Source organism: Pimephales promelas, chromosome 8, assembly GCF_988280905.1.
Source record: "Pimephales promelas chromosome 8, fPimPro1.hap1.1, whole genome shotgun sequence".
Taxonomy (NCBI): domain Eukaryota; kingdom Metazoa; phylum Chordata; class Actinopteri; order Cypriniformes; family Leuciscidae; genus Pimephales; species Pimephales promelas.
The window spans coordinates 16859814-16883357 of record NC_142776.1 but is presented as its reverse complement, the minus strand read 5'-3'; the positions used below and the strand labels follow the sequence as shown (position 1 = coordinate 16883357).

At 37.3% G+C, this 23544-nt stretch overlaps 1 protein-coding gene across 1 annotated transcript in view; it reads right to left on the bottom strand.

Annotated features, from left to right (window-relative positions):
- Positions 1-17529, bottom strand: part of rab11fip4b (RAB11 family interacting protein 4 (class II) b) — a 28384-nt gene extending 10855 nt beyond the window's left edge. The window contains exons 1-7 of the mRNA XM_089134615.1: positions 17303-17529; positions 11415-11608; positions 8107-8323; positions 7740-7928; positions 5850-5978; positions 3864-3899; positions 1013-1112 (exon numbers count right to left, since the gene is read on the bottom strand). Coding sequence (XP_088990741.1) covers positions 1013-1112; positions 3864-3899; positions 5850-5978; positions 7740-7928; positions 8107-8323; positions 11415-11608; positions 17303-17391 — 954 coding nt within the window. The 5' untranslated portion in view covers positions 17392-17529. The remainder of the gene's footprint in view (positions 1-1012; positions 1113-3863; positions 3900-5849; positions 5979-7739; positions 7929-8106; positions 8324-11414; positions 11609-17302) is intronic.
- Positions 17530-23544: the final 6015 nt, after the last annotated feature.

Genomic DNA, 23544 nt, shown 5'->3' with positions numbered 1-23544 from the left:
TCATTATATTAGCCCAGAATATTTTGTTACCTTGTCTTTCTATAGGTCTTAAAAATTATTCTGAAAAATAATTGTGAATATGATTACAGCGTTGCCTAATGGTGACAAGAGCATTTTACAGGATTAGATTTATATTTTCTCCCTTTGTATCAAAGGTACCAACGTGCTTTAGCAGTATTGAGCATTGTAGCCAATCACAGACGTCTGTTAAGACGTCTGTCTTAAAAGAGTCGCTGCAATGAAGATCTGTTTTGTGCATTGTACACTTTAAAAAAGATAATAAAGATAAAAAAGATATATTTCAGTGCAATGTACAGTATATGATATTCTTGATACTGCTCTGTGGCGCTCCGTTACGCATCACCGAAATTATTAAAGAAGGAGGGGCTTCATTCTTAATCTGAAAGTCGAAAACGCGAAACATTTCTTGCACCGTCATATTCAGTTAGAATGAATCATGGAAATGATAGCATATTATAAATTCAAAACAGTTGTCAAATATTAAACGTTTATATTTTACCAGGCATTCTTTCACTGTTAACTAATGTCACGTAGGAACAGTCTTCAGTGAACGGTAATGTGTGCATACTTTAAAATAAAACTTTCATTTACAAATAGTTTAAATTGATTACTTCCCAAACACAATATGACCTTTCTTTTTCTTTATTCCCTAAAATGGAAAATGTATTTAATAAAATACTAAATATTTATGCACATAAACGCAAAAAGTTCTCAAATGTGTTAATTCAAATCAAACCATGGGACATAAAAGTGCACAAAGTTGAAGAAACACCCAGATACAGACAAAATCCAATTTAAGTACCAGCATCATCTAGACCCATTTGACCCCCTGCATTAAGAAGCTTACACATATACGGATGTGATTTCCTGAGCAGAGATCAGCACTAAGCGTGCGTTTAAAAAGACACTCCAAAGACAGTCTGCATTGGTGATGTGGTTTTCACAGGTCTATGATCAGAAAGTAGATGAGTGTGCTGTGAGGAGATTTTACCTTCTCACTAATGTCTAGTTCACAGGAGTCAATGCTGTCATTGAACAAATCCTCTGTGCTGCCGTGACTACTGCTGAGGTTACTGTTGTGGAACAGCTGCCTGTTGACCCACATGCACACAAAACAAAAACAGGAACAATTTAATCATAGAATACTATACTATTGCATCACAATAAGACAAAAGGCAATTATATTTTGATTCATCACACAAAACACCAGTTCATTTTGTGTACCCTCAGCATTCAGATCCCATGCTGACAGCTACATTTTGCAAGAGGAACGTCCCACTTACCTCTCTGCTCAGTTCTATGGATGGATTGGACTACACTGCAGCATCAATTACTTGCAGACTACGCTACCCATGCTGCATCACTGCACCCATCCATTCTATGCATCCACATTCAATGCCTGTGCATCTTTAGGAGCACTGCGGTTATGAGAGAGAGAAGGCACTGGCCAGTAGAGGCATTGTGAGAGCTGGAGCAGTGCCCGATCCAGTCCACCCACCCACACAGAACCAAAAAGCACTTGTCTAAAAGACGCATACACATGCGCAAACATGAACACTATTCTCTTGTCCCACTTGCATTAGGCTCTGAGAGGCGTTAACTTGTGTATACACAAATACATATTCACACTTCTGCAGAGTCAGATCTTGGTTGTCACTTTGTTTTATGTCTGTCATTGTCGTCAAAGCAATGATTTCACACATGAAAATACATTATACAAATTACACACATTGGTCTCTCCCTCTCTAGCTCTGCTTTTTCTCTCTCTCTCTTTCACTCAGGTCAGCTTTGGCAGGCCATTTTCATCTCGTCACTGTGATTTAGAGTAGGAGACTGGTTGCCAAAGGGACAAGAAAAACTGACCCCCATATATATGATCTAGACAGTTCTCTTGTGTTTGATTGTAAGAATCTTATCAAATGTCGCATGGGAGTGTAAATATTATGTATATGTATATATATATATATATATATATATATATATATATATATATATACACACACACACACACACACACACACACACACACAGTACTGTGCAAAAGTCTTAGGCACACTAGTATTTTCGCCTCAAAGAAATGGTTTTAAGCCAGTTATTTATATATTTTGTTGTAGTGTCTCAGTAGGAAATATCAGTTTACATTTTTGTGCCATTAATTGTAATAATCCAGTAAAATTTTTGAATGCACAAGGATTCTGACAACAGCCAATGCTCCACACGGAGGTCGGATCTCACCATCATCGAGTGCATCTGAAATTATATGAAGAAACAGAAAAAACAGAGACTAAGACCAGAAGAACTGCGGCAACGTCTCGAAGGTAGTGCCTGCCTGCCTGCAAAGCTACAGTACTGTGAAAAAGTTTAAGGCACTTGTGTAAAAATGCTGTAAATGAGAATGTTTTCAAAAATAATGTCATAATCATAAATAGATTTTATTTATCAATTCACTTTTATTAACTGTTATTAACTTTTAACAGTTAACTAAATCAAATCAATAGGTGTTTAGTACCCTTTACGTTTAAAACAGCTTTTGTCCAGGTATTGCACATAGTTTTTAGTTTTGCAGGTTTTTTCAAGCGTCTTTGGAAACGTTGCCGCAGTTCTTCTGGTCTTAGTCATGTTTTTTCTGTTTCTTCATATAATTTCAGATGCACTCGATGATGGTGAGATCCGACCTCCGTGTGGAGCATTGGCTGTTGTAAAAATCCAGTGAAATTTTTGAATGCACAAGGATTCTGACAAGTAATGGCACAATTAATGTCTGGAAATGTAAACTGATATTTCCTACTGAGACACTACAACAAAATATATAAATAACTGGCTTAAAACCATTTCTTTGAGGCGAAAATACTAGTGTGCCTAAGACTTCTGCACAGTACTGTATATATACACAAACAAAAGTTTTAAAAATAAAAAATATCTATCTCAATTAATGCATAGATTTTCAGTCAAAAACTTGTGTGTGTGTGTGTGTGTGTGTGTGTGTGTGTGTGTGTGTGTGTGTGTGTGAATATACACACACACACACGCGCACACACACACACACACACACAATAATAAACTATTGCTTAATATAACCTTGAATCTGTCACAACATGTTCTTAGCCTGGAACCTCATTGAAAACCTTTTTAATATATTAAAAAAATATATAAATAAATAGAGTTTAAAAATAAGATTAGGAAACATTTTAAATAACGTTATATGATTCAATTCAAATTCGCTGAACTTGTTATGCTGATAATATCATTTATTTGAACAGATTTTAAAAAAAAAGATTATGAAACAATCATTTGCAACATGATTAGACTTAGGAGAGACAATTATTTTTGCTAACATGTGTAATTTTACAAACATAAACAGGAAGCAATTGGTGCTCTAATTATCAAAAATAACAGATTTCACTCTCTATTTCTTTGTGTTGATATGAGGAACAAATTTCTGATTTGGTGTGACTTTACTGAGGGGTTGTTGGGTTATTAGACCAAAAATCTTTGCAGATACTGGTCTGGAGCACATATAAATGCAATGCTCAACGGCTCTGTGTTTTTTCCTCTATTGTGTAATCTTCAGTTTACTTAACTTTGGAGTCTACAATTTCGCTAAAATAATTAGATTAGATTTGACATGTTCATATACTCATCTCCTCTTCCCAAATTGTCTTCACCTCGTGATTAATATTGATGATATGACTCCACAAATTTATATTATATTGATATTCACTTATTAAACCACAGATGGTGATCACAGTCATAGCAGTGAGGGAGATGGAAACACGATAATGATTAACAGCACCATAGACTACACAAACAAACACTGATCAGAGTGATATGGAGTGACCTACCTTCCAAATGCAGTGCTGGAGATCTTTCTGTTCGGGCTGGAAAAAGAACAAAAAAAACATAGACATAGATTAATCATATAGTATAAGTCTCTGTTTGATATTGATGAAAACTTTTTTTCCTTTTTTTAACAACCGTTTAGTAATACACCATACATGTACTGTACATGAGGGTTGCCTTGCAATTTTTTTTATATTAACATAATTGAATGGTTGACCTTGACATATGCAGCCAATTCTGCAACTGTGTAAATATTAAGAAAATCATTGTTAAAAATGTACTTCTTCCCAAATGATGTTACTTTCTTTTAAAATCAATTAAACATTACATTCTTTTTAATAAAATAATTAAATATAGATTTCTACAACAAATAATTGAATAGTAATTCAACCCATTGTATAGTCCATTTTGCAAGATGTAAAAAACACTGGTCCAGAAACACTTCTTGTTTCAGTTTGTATTTTTTCTTTATTTCACATGTAAAGAAAACATCTTAAAGATGTTTGTTTAACTTTTTGATTCAGTTTTATATGTTGTGTTGGTTGTATTTTATCCCAGCTTTTATATAGTGTTAAAAAACTGAAACAGGAAGTGCTTCTGGACCAGTATTGTTTACATCTCGCAAAATGGTCAATATAATTTCATTTATAGGATACAGTTAAGATGGTCAATCTGATGTGGGACTGATCAAAATACAGATATGCTAGTTAATAGATCTCAATACAAAAACGTGGTATTTGTGCACTTTTTAAACAATAATGGGGCACTAAATTGCACCCGATCAGTGGAAAGTGTCATAGGCTTTATTCATTTTTTGGACATTGCACTTAACCCAGGCTCACTCACTGCGTGGGCCTTGACAAAAGTTCATATTCAGATTCAGATCCAACCTTACCTAATGCTCACAAAAATTCTTTACATTGAGATTTCAAAGAATTAGAGATTTATATGGTAAAGCACATACTACAATTCATTAACAAAACTCTCTCCTGTTGTTCATACACGCACACATAGATTTATTGCCAAAAGCTTTTTTCCAGCAGTGACAGAATGAGGTGTGAAGTGAACTAATGCATTTCTTGAAGCATTCTCCTGACTAAGCATTTAGCTTTCATTCCTCCTCTCTATGCCTCTACCCATCCTGTCTTTTTCTCCCTCTTCCCCTTCTATCTGATGCCCTCTTCCCAAAACAACATGAACAACATGTTCCATCTGATCTAATTTCATCTTTTATTTTGAAAGGCTAAGATATAGTGGCTAATTACAAGCCTCCTCAAAAGAGAAAAAAATGTTAAAGTAAACTCACTGGCAATCTTTGAAACCAGCAGTGATGAAGAAAAGAAGAGAAGATCTGGTTGTACCTCCGGATTCTCAACAAATCATCAGTATTCAAAGCCTGAGAAGGGCTTTCCTGTTTGTTCATGTGTGGATGTGGATGTTGATGTGAGTAAGAAAGAAGAGGAGGCACCGAGAGATGGCAAAATAAGAATGCGTAGAGACAGAATAAAGTGTGGATGTGTGCAGGTGCTAATAAAGCTGTAATGGGCACTAAAGTGGTGGGCTGGATGATGTGTGGAAAAGAGAGCGAATCATTAGTGGTGCAGAGAGACTGCAGTAAGATATCAGAGCCTTCATATATACTCACATTAACTCCTAGAGGAAAACCCTGCTTTTATCACCTTGTCGCTTTAATATTGTCTATTGTGGCCCCAGGAAGAGAACGAAAAACAAATAACTTCTAATCCTCCTAGAGAGCCTCTAATGTGTATTCCAGGCCACTAAAAGCTTATTTCCCAGATGTGAGGGGTCATTTCTTTTACATTACTGAAGAGAAACTAGACAAGTCCACAACCACTAAACTTTAGTTTCAAAGAGCTAACTCTAATCCCAAGTCTTCCTTAGGATGAGTGTACAACCAGTGTATGACAACCCCCTCTGGATGAAAAAGTATTTCATATCTTTCATAACAAATGTAGTCAATGTTATACCTGTTGGTTTTGAGGTTTTTCAGCCTATTCTCCAGGTCATTGAGCAGACTGACCCTCTTACAGCACTGAGAGCAGAACACATCCATCTGGTCACCAGCGCGGCGCATCTTCCGAGGAGTCTGACCAGCACTGGATGGAATGAGAGTGAAGGCCAAAATAAGAACATAAGTGCAATGTTCTCCCCAATAGAATCATCATGTCCATCCAAACATCCCTCAATAGTTTTTGAGTCAAGTAAATTTCTAAAAAACTCATTTTTTAGAAAAAAAGTCTCATTCACTAAAAATTTTGTGGATTATTTCATATTTGTACGCACAGCAGAACTTCTCGGCCTATAAATAAAATAAAATAAAAATAAAATAAAATCTCGGCCTAATTCATAACACGTTTACACACACATGAATTTGTTCTTAACATTGTTCTGGGGTCTCATTTATAACCGTTGCGTATGCACAAAAAAGGCCTTGACGGGATACATTTTTTAAAGACAGAGCAGTTTGGCGACACCGATGGTGAGCTGAGGTACTGACAGATAAAGGAAAACCACTTTAAATCTTCATTATGAGTCCTAATCAGTGCATGTTCACAATAACAGTTTAAATAAATAAATAAAAGGAACTGTTTTACATTTGATATACACTTTTAGATTAAATACGCCATTCCCATTAATGGAGTTATAAGTCTGAATATTTTTGGGCTTACACCATTTTTAGCTTTAGGGCGCACGTACACTTTTAGCAAGTATCCTATGCACAGTTTTATAAATGAGATGATGTTAGTGCATTCGGAGTAGCCTATTGTAAATGAGTGGCCTCATGCACGAGGTTAGTCATTTGCATAAAACACGCCCAAACCATATCCATGTAAGGGCTTTTCACACACGCTTTGCTTACAGCCTTTCGTCACTGTCGTCAAACTTGCCGTCGTTTACAAACGCGCTCTCACCAGATCCTCGAGCAATGCCAAGTGTGCAATTCTCACAATAAACACCTTTTATACAGACCTCTCATTAGCCAGCTGTACATGTATATCTGTGTTATTCAGAGAAACCTTGCAGCTGAAGCTATAACGCAGCTTTTCTTACTCTAACTGTATATGATGGAATGTAGCCTATTTGAGATTCAATTGTATTATTTAATAATTTTATTTATGGATTATACAATACAATTAATGCAACACGAAATATAACTTCTTAACATGATTATAAGGCTGTATAGAGTAATTGCTTTTTGCATACGTGCGTTTTCAGTTGTTCCAATATTTTTTGTAAAATTTAGAATCAATTTTATTACGAAATTTTTGGTAAATCGTGATTTGTTCTCAAACAATTTTGTACGCACATTTTAGCACAAATATTTGCGTACGCATCATTAGTTAATGAGACCCATTGTTCTTATTACATTTTTTTCTTTGGAACTTCCAAAGACATTTTAATTTTGGGTTTGGGTTATTTGCAATCAGATTAGTGCATATTAGATGACAGAACATGCATCTTAAAAATCAGCAGATTCTCTTTTCTTTGATATTACCAACATTTCATTTAATATATTCTACGAACAAACATCTACTTCCTTATATGTTAAACAGTAGACATATAATGGCAAAACAGACAGGAAAATGTTTCCCCTTTTATTATTAAAATTAAAATAAAAGGAAGTCAATTTGGTTAACAAAACAATATTCTTTCTTCTCTACTAGCATCATAGTGCTGTTTGAGTGAGGAAGTTTCCCACAGTCAGACCGTTCTATCCACTAGTACAGTTACTGAAAGAAATCCTGTGTAATGAAGGCTGATATCTGGATTTCTTACCTAATTATACTTTCATTTTAAAGTTAATCCCTCTGAAAACAGACCTAGGGGCAGTCAGAGAGAGTAAAACACACACTTACCTAGAGGAAACAGAGGAGCCCAGATCTGAGCATCCATTAATGCGGATCTCATCGTCTGGACAGGGGTTGCTAGGAGTGTATTCTCCATCCTCTCCTTCTCCATAGTCCTCAAACTGCTCCTCATTTATTGAGGCAGATGAATGTGTAGACTGATCAGAAGTCTCGGAGAGATTACACATCTGACTAAACCTGCAGCAATGAGAGATTTTTTTTTTTTTTGTGCACTTTAGGCTTTGTCTGTAGATTTTTGTTCCTCCACTTAAAGTAATTATTATTCTGTTCACACGTTCCTTTACAAATCAATAAATTCAGCCTTATGTATATTGAGAAAACGATAATAAAAATAAATGAAAATAAAAGCACTCACTTTTCTCCTGGGAGGCAAAGCCCAATCCCTTCCGCTTTTTCTCTAGTTCTCCCTCCATCTGATATCACCGATGACGGAGCGCTGTCTACTGCATTGTCTATGTCTGACTCTCTCTCCACCCCTCTGCCTTCCTCACCCTCCTCATCCTCAAGCATTGGGCCATCTAGGCACTCCTGGATGGACATTGATGACTGTAGCCTGGCCTGTCCTGACTGTTCTGTCAAAAGCAAAAGAGACTTTAAAAAACTGTTAGAATAGTCACGGCACACCATAGGGTTACATAAGAACAGAAACAATTCTAAAACTCATCGATGTCTCTCAGAGTCAGAGATAAAATCTCGGTTACACTTAATTTCCAAAGTCCTCTATAGACATTTTACTAACTAAAAGAATCTTAATAGAGTAGACTATTAGATTAGGGTTAGTGTTAGTAGAATAAGTTGACTTGCATTGTTACTTATAATCAGTAGGATGTTTGTTGGGGAACCACTGGGTCCACAAAGTGGGTGGCCATTTTGGTGGGCAGGCAGTGTTAGCAGATAATGACTCTAATGACTGGTAGTTGACATGCAAAGTTACTTATGGTTAGTAGAATGTTTGTAGGACTATCGAAATAAAGTGTTATCCAAAAAATTCTGTGAGTGATAACTGCATTTATCTAACCACAAAATAATTTTGGTGTCTCTGCAGAGAACGTGGATACCAACAGTTTATCGGAATGGTGCAGCTATATATTACTAATATTTGTTACTGGAGGCATACTGTGTTTGAGTAACAACAGCAAAAATATTTTTAAAATCAAGTGTTAAATATGTGCAAAATTCTTCACAATGTACCTAATGTTCATGTTAGTTTAAAAAAAAAATATTTACACCATATAAACGTATTAACTTGAGGTTTAAAAAAGGGGTAAACATCTTAATTATTCTCCAAAAGTTTTTCTTTTACATACAGTATGTGGTTCAAAGTAAAAAACAACAACAAATAATATATATATATATATATATATATATATATATATATATATATTACAAATCATGAATTATTAATTTGAGAAAATATAATTTATTTATAAATAGGTTTTTGTATATGACGTTTTACTACCTAAATTAACCCTAACAGTTCAATCTATCAGATATTTTAAGAGACTTGCTGCACAGTCATGTTTTATTTTATTATTGGATTCAATGACTAATTCGATTTAGTTACGTTTTTATCAGAAATAATATTAATTGTTTGTATATTAAAAACTTTGAAAGGAATAACATAGCAGGCCACGATAGGACCACAAAAAGAAAACAACAGTTTCATCACAGCTACTAGCTAAAATTTTGTAGACACCCATGTTACCTCTTTGCATTCTGCTTGGCATTTACAGAAGAATGGACTGAACTGGGAAAGCATAAAGCCTTTTCCTCCCAATTTTTAATCAATCAAACACTGCCTCTGTGGTTTACAAAACTGGCTCTACAACTAACAGTCACTTTTGTAAGTTAATCACACAGCAGGTGGGTGTGAATGTGTGAGAAAAAAAAGTGCTTTTTAGTATTCTGCTGTGCTGAACATGAGGGGGAAGGGATACAAAATGCCTGTGTGTGTGTGTGGTCAGGGTGCTTGATCAGCAAGTGGTCCTACAGACACAGACACACACACACAAAGTATTTTTTATTTCACACTCTCTCACATTTCATTGCAAAGGACAAAATCAAATTTGGTCACAAAACTGAGGTAAGTATGTGCTCTTATATTTGTGAAGATCTCATCCTCCACAATATGATCATTGACTGTCTCAGCAGGTTATGTTTACCCATATTTGAGCACCTGATTATAAATGCACACAACATGCCGCAGCGTGAAACATGACATTCAAAGCCCCGAAGGAGGCTCTTACATAAAGTATAGCAACATCCCTTCGTAAAGCTAGAAAGTGAACTGTCTAAAACTCTGAAAGCATTAATATGCATTTGTGAAAAATGCACTAAACGTGTGTTTGCCTGGCAAAAGCTGTTAAGTTCACATTTCACAGTGCAATGCCCCCTTAGGATAGCATTACATAATGGTCTCTAATAAAAGAATATTAACATTCATAATAAAAAAGTGGGTGTATTTTTCAGATGTTCAGAAAACTTTTCAGTTTTATGCATAATGTATTCCAGTACAAGGTACAGCACTGGACAATATGTAAATGACAATATGCCACATGAAACTGGAAAGGTCTGAAATGCTGTCTGAAAAAATTGTCTTTATGAACTTCTGAAGCCTGACATGACTTCAAACAATAAACAATTGTATGACGTTACGTAGATTTATGCTAAACTTTCTGCTGTTTCTTTGTTCAACTGAAACCTATTGGTAAACAGATCACGAGGCCACTTCAAATAACCATGATAGGATGAAAACAATAAACATACGTATGTATGATCAGGATTATCTCTTTTAAAAAAGGAAAAGTAAATAAGTGCCTGATGCAACCATGCATGTCGGAGTGCTTCCCATGAGAATGTTGGGTCCGATGTCAGGAGGATCTCTTGATAAAAATCTGTTTATTGCAGGGGTCAATGATGAGTTTGACCTTTTTTTTCTGCTGAAGTTGATAATAATAATAATAAAAAGACAAGACACTATTTTGGAGTTGGGGGGGGGGGGGCGGGGTATATTACTCCTTTCTTATGTTTTTTTTCTTTTCTTAGGAAATCAGGATAGTTGCACCAAACTGACATTTGATTAAATATACAGTGGGTACGGAATGTATTCAGACCCCCTTACATTTTTCACTCTTTGTTATTTTGCAGTCATTTGCTAAAATCATATAAGTTAGTTTTTCCCCCACATTATTGTACACACAGCATCCCATATTGACAGAAAAACACAGAGTTGTTGACATTTTGTGTCAACAATTGTTAACATGCAGTCGGGAGATGGGAGAAAGTTGTAGCAAGTCAACCATCACTGCAGCAATCCACCAGTCGGGGCTTTATGGCAGAGTGGCCCGACGGAAGCCTCTCCTCAGTGACAATACACATGAAAGCCTGCATGGAGTTTGCTAAAAAAAACACCTGAAGGACTCCAAGATGGTGATAAATAAAATCCTCTGGTCTGATGAGACCAAGATAGTTACTAGTTACAAGATGGTAACTATTTGGCCTTAATTCTAAGCAGGGATGGAAATTAGAACACGCCACCAGCCAAATGCGGGTTATTTTTTGTTGTGGCGGGTAAACTCACTTCGCCTACCAGCCACCGTGGCGGTTAAATAAAAACAGCATACTGTTTCACCCAGACGGCGGACACTTTTAGAGGAGGCACACCTTCAACACCCGTGCGCTTCTTCTGTCGAGGCTCGATGAGGGAAGAAAAAGTGGGAGCGCGAGAGGCGGTTTGCCTCTCGGTTTGCAAAGGGAGAGCTAGCCGCGCATGCGTGGTGTATTTTAGGGCGGGGTAGCTCTCGTGTAGCAAAGAGCTAGCCGTGCGAACATCAACCCGCGCGCTTCTTCCGTCGAGGCTTGAGCGCGAAAGGGTGGGGGAGCTAGCCGCGAGTGCATGATGTAAATATGACAGAACCATGTTGCTCCTAGAGTCTCTAATCACTAAAAATCCCCAAATGCTCCACGTGAAACTGCGGTCTTCTGACCTTTTACTATCTTGTCAATTTATTTTGATTAATATGCGCAAGGGAGAGAGAGCAAGACAGCGCTCGGGTTTTTTGAAGACGTGAGAGTGCCCGGCCGCTCTCTCTCTCTCTCGTTTGCGGCCTGTCAAGGCAAGCGCACCAGTCATTCTTTTTTACATCACTCATCGACCAAAAAAGGCTTTGGCGATGCCAAAAAACGGCTGATCTGACGGGTTTTATCCGAAACTAAAAAAGCCATTGTTTACCCAAGAATGTCGCCAGCCACAGTGGCCGGTGGACAAAAAAGTTAATTTCCATCCCTGATTCTAAGCGGTATGTGTGGAGAAAACCAGGCACTGCTCATCATCTGTCCAATACAGTCTCAACAGTGAAGCATGGAGGTGGCAGCATCATGCTGTGGGGGTGTTTTTCAGCTGCAGGGACAGGACGACTGGTTGCAATCGAGGGAAAGATGAATGCGGCAAAGTACAGGGATATCCACGAAAACCTTTTCCCGAGTGCTCTGGACCTCAGACTGGGCCGAAGGTTCACCTTCCAACAAAACAATGACCCTAAGCACACCGCTAAAATAATGAAGGAGTGGCTTCACAACAACTCCGTGGCTGTTCTTGAATGGCCCAGCCAGAGCCCTGTATTAAAACCCAATTGAGCATCTCTGGAGAGACCTGAAAATGGCTGTCCACCAACGTTTACCATCCAACTTGACAGAACTGGAGAGGATCTGCAAGGAGGAATGGCAGAGGATGCCCAAATCCAGATGGGAAAAACTTTCCCCAAAAGACTCATGGCTGTATTAAATCAAAAGGGTGCTTCTACTAAATACTGATAAAAGGGTCTGAATACCATGTGATATTTCAGTTTTTCTTTTTTAATAAATGTCCAAAAATGTCAACAGTTCTGTGTTTTTCTGTCAATATGGGGTGGTGTGTGAACAATAATGAGGGAAAAAAATGAACTTAAATGATTTTAGCAAATGGCTGCAATATAACAAAGAGTGAACAATTTAAGGGAGTCTGAATACTTTCCGTACCCACTGTATATGAAGAGTTCAGATGCAAAAGCCTCTAAATGCCATTTGAAATTTTCTTCTTTAATTATGATTTTGATCAAACTTGTATATTTAAGTTCAGTAATTTCACTTAAATAACAATTAATAGGTAATTATCATTGCCATTTAAGTGAAATCACTGAACTTACATATACAAGCTTGATAAAAATTATCATTCTAGAAGAAAATTTCAAATGGCACTTAGAGGCTTTTGCATCTGAACTCTTCATATATATATATGAAGAGTTCAGATGCAAAAGCCTCTAAATGCCATTTGAAATTTTCTTCTTTAATGATGATTTTTATCAAACTTGTATATTTATGTTCAGTAATTTCACTTAAATAACAATTAATAGGTAATTATCATTGCCATTTAAGTGAAATTACTGAACTTAAATTTACAAGTTTGATAAAAATCATCATTAAAGAAGAAAATTTCAAATGGCATTTAGAGGCTTTTGCATCTGAACTCTTCATATATATATATATATATATGAGTATGGAGAAGGGGTGGTGGGGGGATGCTGCAAACTATCAATGGATCGAGGTAAGACTGCTGAATCTATACCGGTATGAACCCTCTTATTATTGATTGCTGAGTGCTGTCCACTCGTGTTAATTATCTGAATGTGCTCCTCACGAACTTAGGTAATAAAACTTCATAAAAGAAAAAACATAAGAAAAGAGTAAAAAATATAATATATATTGTTTGCCATAATAATTTATTATTATTTATTAGGGGAAAAAACAGCTTCACTGCTTATGAAGCTCCTGAAAGTAAAACCATAAAACAGACATGACCTGTTTTCAAAGTCAATAATACCTTGAAATATCACAATTTTATTTATTTTTTGACAAAGCAAGATTATTTCAGGTTATAAATAAATAAAAGTTTCCCACAGTCCACTTAGATGCATTATGAAGACACAAACTTATCACCCAGCATCCAAAATATAATACTTTAATGGGTTTCAAGGCCCATGGGCAGCTGTCTCATTAGTACAGTTAGCTAAAATAAATGTGGCTTGCTGCACATGTACAGTAAGTATAGGGGCTATTTTAGACAGAAAGCAAGCGGTGCCCCATTTATAAAATGACTTAACCAGCGGAAGTGAACAGGAAAAATAAACTTGTAACGTGCAGATTCAAACACAATACTAGGATGAAATACGAGTAGGAAGAGTAAGCTTATATGACAAACCTCTCCACCTGCCTCTTACATTCTTGGAGAAGTCTCGATCCATTTTGTGAATCATTGATCCCAAAACAACAAACTGGTTTAGTCAGGTAATTACATAAACTCAAGCAATATAACCAAGGAGAAATTATAAAACATTAACCTTTCCCAGGACGGAATGGGTACAACTAAAGGCAACTACAGAATCAATGGTATACATCAGGGACAGGGTCTCCTAGACCCCTTTTGGAGTGTGACGTCTCATGTTCGCCATTGAACTGAAGAGCCCCAAGGCCCTGTTCTCATTTCCATCTTATTAACAAGTTATAATAATAAGCTCTATTTAATTGTTCACTGTCAAGAGAATTTAGCAATCCTCAGCTTACCAGGCTGCTTTACTCACTAAAGGCACATTTGTGAATCAAAGCAAGTCAAATGTGCTACAGCATATGCATACACTTGGCTAAGATCATTAGTCTACATGGTCACCATATCTCAAGAACTTATGAGGTTTTGTGTCAAAAGTTTAATTACACAAATGCACTGTAAAAAATACTGTTGCAATCATAACTTAATTTAGTTTTAGAATAACTTTCCTGGATTGAACTCAAATATCAAAATTGTCTGTTGAAGTTGAGGAACGAAGTAGTTAAACTTACAAAACTTTTTAATTCAATTTTTTTTATAATTTTTTTGGTATAAATAGAAATAAATGAATAGGCTTTATAATGGGTTGTTTAATGGCAGGGTTCTGGTAGCCAAGGAATTAAGGTATGTTCCTATTTAGAAAATAAATCTACTATGACAAATATTCACCAGAGTAAAATTGAAATTCTAAATTGATTCTAGAAGCAGAAACTCTGAATGTTTTCCATCAAACCGAAATAATATATATAAATAGTAAAAAATAGTTATTAAATAGTAAAAATACATGTACAAAACATGATTGTTCTATTAGGACAAAAACAGGCTCAGGTGTTTTTGGCACATAATGGGAGGAGAGGTTGCTATGGCTGAGGGATTTCTATAGAATGTTCTAATTTGTCAGCTGTAAGCACTTATCTAGTCAGAGGCCAAAAGGACAGGTCCTTGAGCACCAGTTGAGGTCTATGTGTGCAGATGCCTTAATATAGAGTCTAATAATATTGCTGCATCTTGACCAAATGGCTCTTCTCATGGTATTTTATATAGCCAACTAAAAATATGGAACTAGCTCAGTTTCTGAACTAAAGAAGTGTATTTTCCATTTTATAATGATTATACAGTCAGTGTAATGCATCACTGATTCACATTTCTCACTCGTCTGAGGAGTCAGTTTTCCCTCCTACATACACCCAAGAAAAAACAAAAAGATCTGTCAAGGCCGAGCTGATGCACAGGAACTAATGAGTCACTATACTGAGATGCACTGCAGTTTTTGCAATCCAAAGAAATACACAACATGCCCAAACCAGGGTATTGCCATCAAACACTCCCTGCCAAGACCAGTTTTCTTCACAAAATCATCTGAATAATGAATCATACACCTACTGTTACTTTCTGTGTAATGAAATAGGGGTATGGGGGGTGGGAATGAATTTTAACATTAATTAATATTTAGCGAAAGAGTTAATTTTTGTAGCTGACTAGCGACTAACAAGCCGTGGACACTGAATGACTTGCCTGGGGTACCTAATGTAATGATACGTGGGATAGCTATTGTTTATACGCTGTTTCAAAGTACGTAATTTTTTTATCATGAAATTCAAACATATATATATATATATATATATATACACACACACACACATATATATATATATATATATATATATATATATATACACATACATACATAATTTTCATTTGTTTGAATTTCATGATAAAATTGACATAATTTGAAAAATGACAGCAGGGCACATTCGGTATGCTATGGTTTGAATATTGTTACACCACTATATTATATATTATACCACTATATTTATGGATTGCACCTGGCTGCAGTACAGGGTTTTTTTTTTTTAACCAATATCCAGTCAACAAATATATAGCCAATAGTGTCTTTGTTTATAGAGAGATTGCATTACCAGACCACATCACTCTGCTGTGCAGCTTGTAAAGTACATCGGAACCCACACTGTGGTAAAGCAGTAACTCAAGCCAAGGGGTTTTGAGTGAGAGATAAGCCAGAAAAGCTAACATTTCTCAAGTAAGCTTCTCAGAATGTCACACAAATAAAATAAATGTATGTGTTAAATATCATATTTACAAATGAATAACAGTCAATGGAGAAAAAAAAAATTCTGACAGCTTTACAGAGGTTTTTATGAAGGCTGGTGTGTGAGTATTTTTATATAATACATTAAGAGTGTGAAACACAGGTGAGCAATTAAATACTGTACTGGTCCTCGTGTCTATATTTAGCAGACTCAAACAAACTTATTGCAAAGAGAGAGAAAAAGAGTGACTGTGCAGGGGGCAAAGACAGGTGACATAACAAATGTCAGCAAGATGATAGATAGGAACAGCAGTGGTGCAACACTAGCTGAAACACATTAACACACACTTCCATTAACAGTTTATTTTTAAAATCCTTTTCAACCGTTTTTTTTTTTTTTTAAATGCAGTATGATAAAGTTGTTATCCAAAATCAGTGTAATGGTGATCTTTCTCGAAAAATTTGCCTAACAGCTGTCTGCAGGTTTAAACATCCTCTTATTTCAACTAAATAAACCAGACAAATACAATTCTAAAAAAGAAAAAATGCTATGTTTGTAGGTTTCAGTTAAGCAACTGACACCCATATTCAATGACACTTGAATCATACAACACTAAAGCATTAACCCAGAACACATTTAATGTCTAGCTACATGATGAGGTGCATTCCAACCCATGTGTTCCATTAGCATGATTACTGTCAATTATATGATTAAGATTTTTTTTAACCATAGACAAGATTGAGAAATTACAATGAGTATAGTATACAAAATTCACAATGGTCTAACTTTTACCAGGTTTTATGGAATACGTAAATTATTGAATATGCTAATGGTTTCTTCTAATAAACACGCTCTTCCTCCTTTGTTTTGTGTCGTTTGAAGTGACAAGGTCACAACTAACTGTGAAACAATTTAACCTACATATTAATTATATCTGCAAGCCTACTAAAAATGACTTTTAGGTTTATGAACACACAAGCTGCCAGCTGCCCTCAATTAACAATTAATCTCATTATCAACAATGAGAGAAAGACAACAGAGAACTGTTTGGAGACCAACAAAAGACAGTCTAGCCATAATATTAGTGTGGAAAAAATGAGGTGCTAACAAGTGCTAAATACAATAAAAAGAGCTAATTTTACCCTGTCTCACAGTTGAGGAACCATGATCGTCTCCACTCCTCACAGTCCACTGTTGTCATCCAACTCAAATCCAACAGGTGAGGCCTCATCCACTGGTAAACTTTAGTATCAAAATCTGTAATCCACTGCCAAGGACAAGAGAGAGAGAATCCGTATGCTGACTGATGTTTTCATCTGCTCACTTCTTGAATGAATCGAATAGTTTCTGAAACTTGTGAAAACACACCACACAATTCAGGCTTGCTTGACCACACACCCTCCCTCTGCACACTCACAGAAGCTCTGACAGCAGTTGTGTGTTTCCAGCCACTCCTACTCTCCCCTTCTCAAGCTCTATGGCTGTTGCCAGGCAACCGGGTTTCAGGGGAGGTCCTGTGGGTGGAGCTGGAAAAAGCTGCACACTGGCTCCTGTATCAAGCATTTGCATATGCAGGTACTCTAACCACTGTGACCACTTTCGTCTGGAAAGTTTAGAGGCTTAGGGACTTGGGGGGAAAAAGTGGATTGTTTTCAGATTTAAGTTTTAAGTTTTAAAATTAAAAAAACATAAATAAATAAATACATAAAATGAAACTTTTTTTTACATTTAAACTATTTGTAACACCAAAAAACAAGGGGAAGTTGGAGGAGATTATATTAATTGCAACACACTGCACACAAAGGCACTTTACCTCACAATTTCACTTCCTTCTTTGCAAGAGTTTGTTTGAGCATGATTCATTGTGAAACTGGATTTGTGTGTGTGGTTATTTTGCACTATTGCAGACTTGGAAAAAAAAAAACCTTTTCATATTTGCAACAGACTCCCATAGGTGAAACCTGCTTAAACTACTTTTACATCTGTTTTGAAATCTAATCAAGAAAATATATATATATATATATATATATATATATATATATGTGCAAAAGCATTAAATGCCAATATGTTTCCTCGAACTGTCCTTCTGTTCTCTTACGAGAGGTTCTCTCATATTGCGTAAGCTAGCTTACGCAACATGAAAGATGAATCTTTTCTGAGATACTGAAGCCAAAAAATTATCCTTAATTTTGTATCCATTGTCATGAATGCAGTGCAGCAGCTGCCAAACCTAGAGCAGGCTATCTAGTGAGCTTATAGGCTGCTCTGCGGCAACTGCAGGAGCCTATCAGTAAACCTGGCATGATGTCACGCCCAATGAGAGGCGCCCGCGCCCTCATGGCGTCAGAGCACCCCAGAATACGTGTGGCTTTGGTGTATATAAGCGAGGTTCAGATGCTGCTTCCCTGATTTTCATCTCTTCAGTGAGCTCTTCGCATTGCTGGACTACAAGAAGCCACGTTGCCATCTGAGGGGCACCTTGCGAGCTTAGGACAGTGCCTGAAGAAGCCAGCCGTCTTCGCCACCTTCAGCCATCTGTGCGAGCTACGCCATCCGGCGACGTATCCTTTTTAAAAGAGCATGTTCACAGCGCGGACATTCCCAAAAGAGCAGCGAGTCTTTTTAAAGATGCCTCGCACTTCCTGTGGCTCGTGCAGAGCCCTGCTCAGCGCAGGAGACCAGGGCTGGGCAATATGGCCAAAAGAAATTATCACGATAATTTTTTTATATCAGTCAATATCGACAATTATCACGATAAATGTCAAATCTTTATTTCTTTCAAGTTTAAAGGCAGATTTTTGCTCGTAAGTGAAAGTTGTATAAACCAGAGCGTTAACTGTGGTTTTAAACCAGGACTGGCCCAGCCACCCGCTTTACGCCTTCCCACCTGTCTCACTGTTACCATAGGTAATACCAAGGGCTTCAGCCCCGAATGTTTTGAGTCAAGCCCTGAATGTAATGACTGTCACTGAGCAAATATGAAACTGGACAATAGCCTATGTAAACACCCTAAATCATAAGTTGCTTTATTTCATTGCGCTTTTGGTTTGTATATACTGCATACAGCCTGTAAAAATAGACCTTAAAAATAATCTAGCCTATAGAATAAATTTATTTGCTGTCAGTAGCCTATGGGCTGCTCCGTTTCTTCCTCTCTGTTGAATATGCAGCAGCAGGAGGAGGGAGAGGAGTTAGCACAGTCAACCGCAAGAGTGCGAGTTAACCAGACGTCCCGAAAAATTTGGACGTCCCGAAATCTAAGCTGTTGCCCCGAATCCCGAAACAGGCTTTAATTGTCCTGAAAAATGTACTATAGCAAAATCTTAATATAAAACATTAAAAAGTTGAGTCGGAAGTTGGAAGTTGAGTCGTCCTGCAGCCAGCCCCCCCCAAGTTGCAGCAGCCGCGAGTACAGTGATGTGCAGGCAGCCAGTCTAAACTTTACACAGGGCGAATTTGACGCACCATTCACATCTGGTGTAATGGTGCATTCACACCGGATGCGAATAGCGCATCAGGCGCGAGTGATTTCACTGTTATGTCAATGCAAAGACGGGTTACGCCCGTAAAAAATTCCAGCGGCGCCAATGGGCACGGCGGTATTTCCGGTGAAGGATTAAGGATGCTCGATAACTTCCGCCGATCGTAGAGTCCAATGCAATACCGAGAATTTATATTGAATTTTATACTCCATGGTTATAATAAAGAAACGTTAGTCACAAAAACAGATAAAACAGACACCCCTCGTTGTGTTTATGCTTCTTTTTAAAATTATATTAAATAAACATAACTATATATAAAATTACATCTAAACGTATGTACGTTTCGTTTCAAAGACGGGAGGACAGTAAATTTTGAAGACTCTGCCATAATCCCTGTTTTCCTCGGTTCTCCTCCGCTTATCTCTACAACCGGAAATGGACGAGCATCCTTGCGTCAAATGCGGAACTTATGCGTGCATATAGCCCATAAGGCATAGAGCGAATAGACAGTAGACGCGAATACGCCTCATTCGCGCATCAAGTTCGCGCGAATTGAGCGTCTGGCATGTTAAGCGCAAATGATTTAGTTAGTGGTATTTGTGCATTCACGCGTTTGACGCAAATTCACGCCTGCCAACCGAGTTGAAAAATCTGAACTTTGGAGTCAATTCGCACCGCGTTAACCAATCAGGCGGCGATGATCCCCACGCCGCTGTTCTGCTCTCCAGAGCAAATACAGAGCGGTGACTCTTTCGATGAATGGTCGATCAACATAAAAAAGATGGCCGCCAAAGGGTTTTGATTCCGACGCGCGTGACGCACGTAAATTTCGCTTCAAACTTCTGTTTTTATGCACGTCAGTTACGAAACTGACGCGTGAATTAACACAAAGTGGTCAAGCGTCAAACTAGACGCGGTAGACGCGAATTTGACGTGCTATTCGCGTCCAGTTTGAACGCACAGTAAAGCAGCATTAAGTGAGTGATTGATTGGCCTTGCACTGTGTGCAAAAAAATACTTCGGCAGGGCCTTATGCCGCGTTCCAGACAACCTGTAACCCGAGTTTTTCCAACCTTATACGCGTGAAAGTGCACTGTAAGGCAGTCAAACCCGTGACTTCCCACCTGTGAACTCGTACTAGATCGATGTACTCCCAGTTACGAGCTCTGACGTCACATAACCCGCAAAACCATAAAAAACAACAATGGCAGCCCCTGCAGATGCAGTATAGGCGGTACACAGTGAGAATACACTTTAGGACAATATAACTTTACCTAGTTTTCAGTCCATTGAGTGCAAGGATAAAATATAGCTGCGGGCAGCGATGACGGGCCCAAGCCGTAGGCACAAAACTATTATTACATACAGTATGTTGATATAGGTTTATAACATATATAAATTGACCATAGTAAATGAGTATATTGACATATATTAATACAACATAAATGATTTGTCTTTATGTATTTTTGTATGTTATAACCATATATTTCACTGATATGTTTAATTTATATATGCCAAAATATTTAAGCAACATACATATATATATATATATATATATATATATATGTATATATATGTGTATGTGTGTATTTTACATGCTTATGGTTTCCTTATTAATTTATTCCTTTTGAACTTCTTGAACTTTTAAACAAGTCTACACAATCCACATTTCTTTTCAATTTCTATCCTATTTTAGAATTAGCACAATTTTCTATTTTTATTTTACCTTATCTTAACTGGCTCATAAAATAAAACAAATACTAAACAAATTATATTTGCAAACTCAACTTTCTTTTTCATATCATCAATAATATATCAATATAGTCAATTAAAGGGTTAGTTCACCCAAAAATGAAAATTCTGTCAGTATTTACTCACCCTCATGTTGTTCCAACCCCGTAAGACCTTCGTTCATCTTCGGAACACAAATTAAGATATTTAGGATATTAAAATCGCTCCTGCATACAGTCCATAGGCTTCTTGAGGGACTGGCTCTTGCTGTCCTCGAAAAGTAATTGAAGACATCGTTAAAATAGTCCAAGTGACTACAGGGGCTCAATCTTAAGTTTATCAAACGACGAGAACACTTTTGTGCGCAAAAAAACAACAAAAATAACGACTTTATTTCAACTATTCACTTCCTTCTCCATAAGCCTATAGTCCGTTAACGTAGTGTGATTGCGTAGAGCTACGTCACACGTAGGCTCACTATTGGTCGACGCTGGTCATGTGTGTGTGATGCGTGTGACGTACAATAACAGAAGCTTACGCTATTAAACTAGTTAGCTGACTCGCGCAGAGGGAGAAATAAACGAATAGTTGAAATAAAGTCGTTATTTTTGTTGTTTTTTTGCGCACAAAAGTGTTCTCGTCGTTTGATAAACTTAAGATTGAGCCCCTGTAGTCACTTGGACTATTTTAACGATGTCTTTTATGACTTTTCGGGGACGGCAAGAGCCAGTCCCTCAAGAAGCCTATGGACTGTATGCAGGAGCGATTTTAATATCTTAAATATCTTAATTCGTTTTCCGAAGATGAACGAAGGTCTTACGGGGTTGGAACAACATGAGGGTGAGTAAATACTGACAGAATTTTCATTTTTGGGTGAACTAACCCTTTAAGAAAATATATACATTAATACATGCACTACATGGTACAGAATAATACACAGTTAATATGTCTCCAACAAAGCATAATAGAGCTGCAAAAAATGATGTCACTGATGAAAAAAAAATTAAAACATTCCTTCATAATTATTTAGAAAAGTCACCGGTAGCCTATATACATCTGTGACTTTCCAAAGGCATGTGAAAACACTTTCTGTCTGCATTTCAGCAAACAAAGTCATGTCATATAGGAAACCTGTAGGAAACCCAGCAACGGCGATTATTAGCTTCTCTTCCATTTTCTACTAATGTTTTGGTAGACAAAAAATTTACATTGTATGTTTCTTCTCCGGAATCAGAGCCATGTATTGAGAGAGTTGCGACACGCTTTGATGTCGCCGCAAGGCTGTCACGTGGTTCATGGAAGCCCCAATAGTTCCAAAACAGACGCGGGCTGTCATGATCTTCAATGGACAGACAGCAGCGATTGCATTATTAAACGGTAAATATAAAATAAAACGCACACCAAAGTACTTTTTAAGCTTTTATTGCATTTGGTTAATGTCAGTGTTGCAATTGGAGAGGCAGGGTGACAACTTAGATGTTTTTTAGGCTATATTTTTGGAGGGAAAAGCTTGTGTTCATGTTCGCATTGGTAGTTGCACTGGCTCCAACTTAACTTTTCCATGTCATTCATCTGATGAATAATGTCTCATGATATTTATTTTAGCACAACTGGGATGTAGGTTATTGATTCCCATGATCTTGCTTATAAATTCCGATCCAGCCTGCCGTCATCACGCAAAGACCCGTGGACCGGTGGCCCGTTCAGGATTACAATCATGACAACCAACCAAATCATTTCCGTTTCCGGTGAGAGTACGCTGTGCGCACCTTGCTGCCGCTTCTTGCTGGAACTTTTCTGTTTGTTTGTTTGTTTGTTTTGCTGCTTTGCGTCTACCGGCTCATCTCATTCTTTATTGAACAGTCGTTTTCCTGGACTTTATTATTGTCATTTCCTTGTGGATTTAACGCGGAATCGCGGATACTGACAACTGACAACTCTCCAACTCATCACTGGCACTCATCCAACCTACACTACTCTGCTGCTGTTTGCCGATCTTCGCGCTGCTGTACCTTCTACGTAGGTGGCTGGTGAGTCTCCACTCCCTCGCTTATCTATTGTGGACAGTTTTTTGAGTGGCAGGTTACCCCCTATCATTCAATTTATCTGATAAGGTCTGCATACTGCGTTGATCGTGCATAATTAGCGCTGAGAGTGTTACTGCTTTCTTG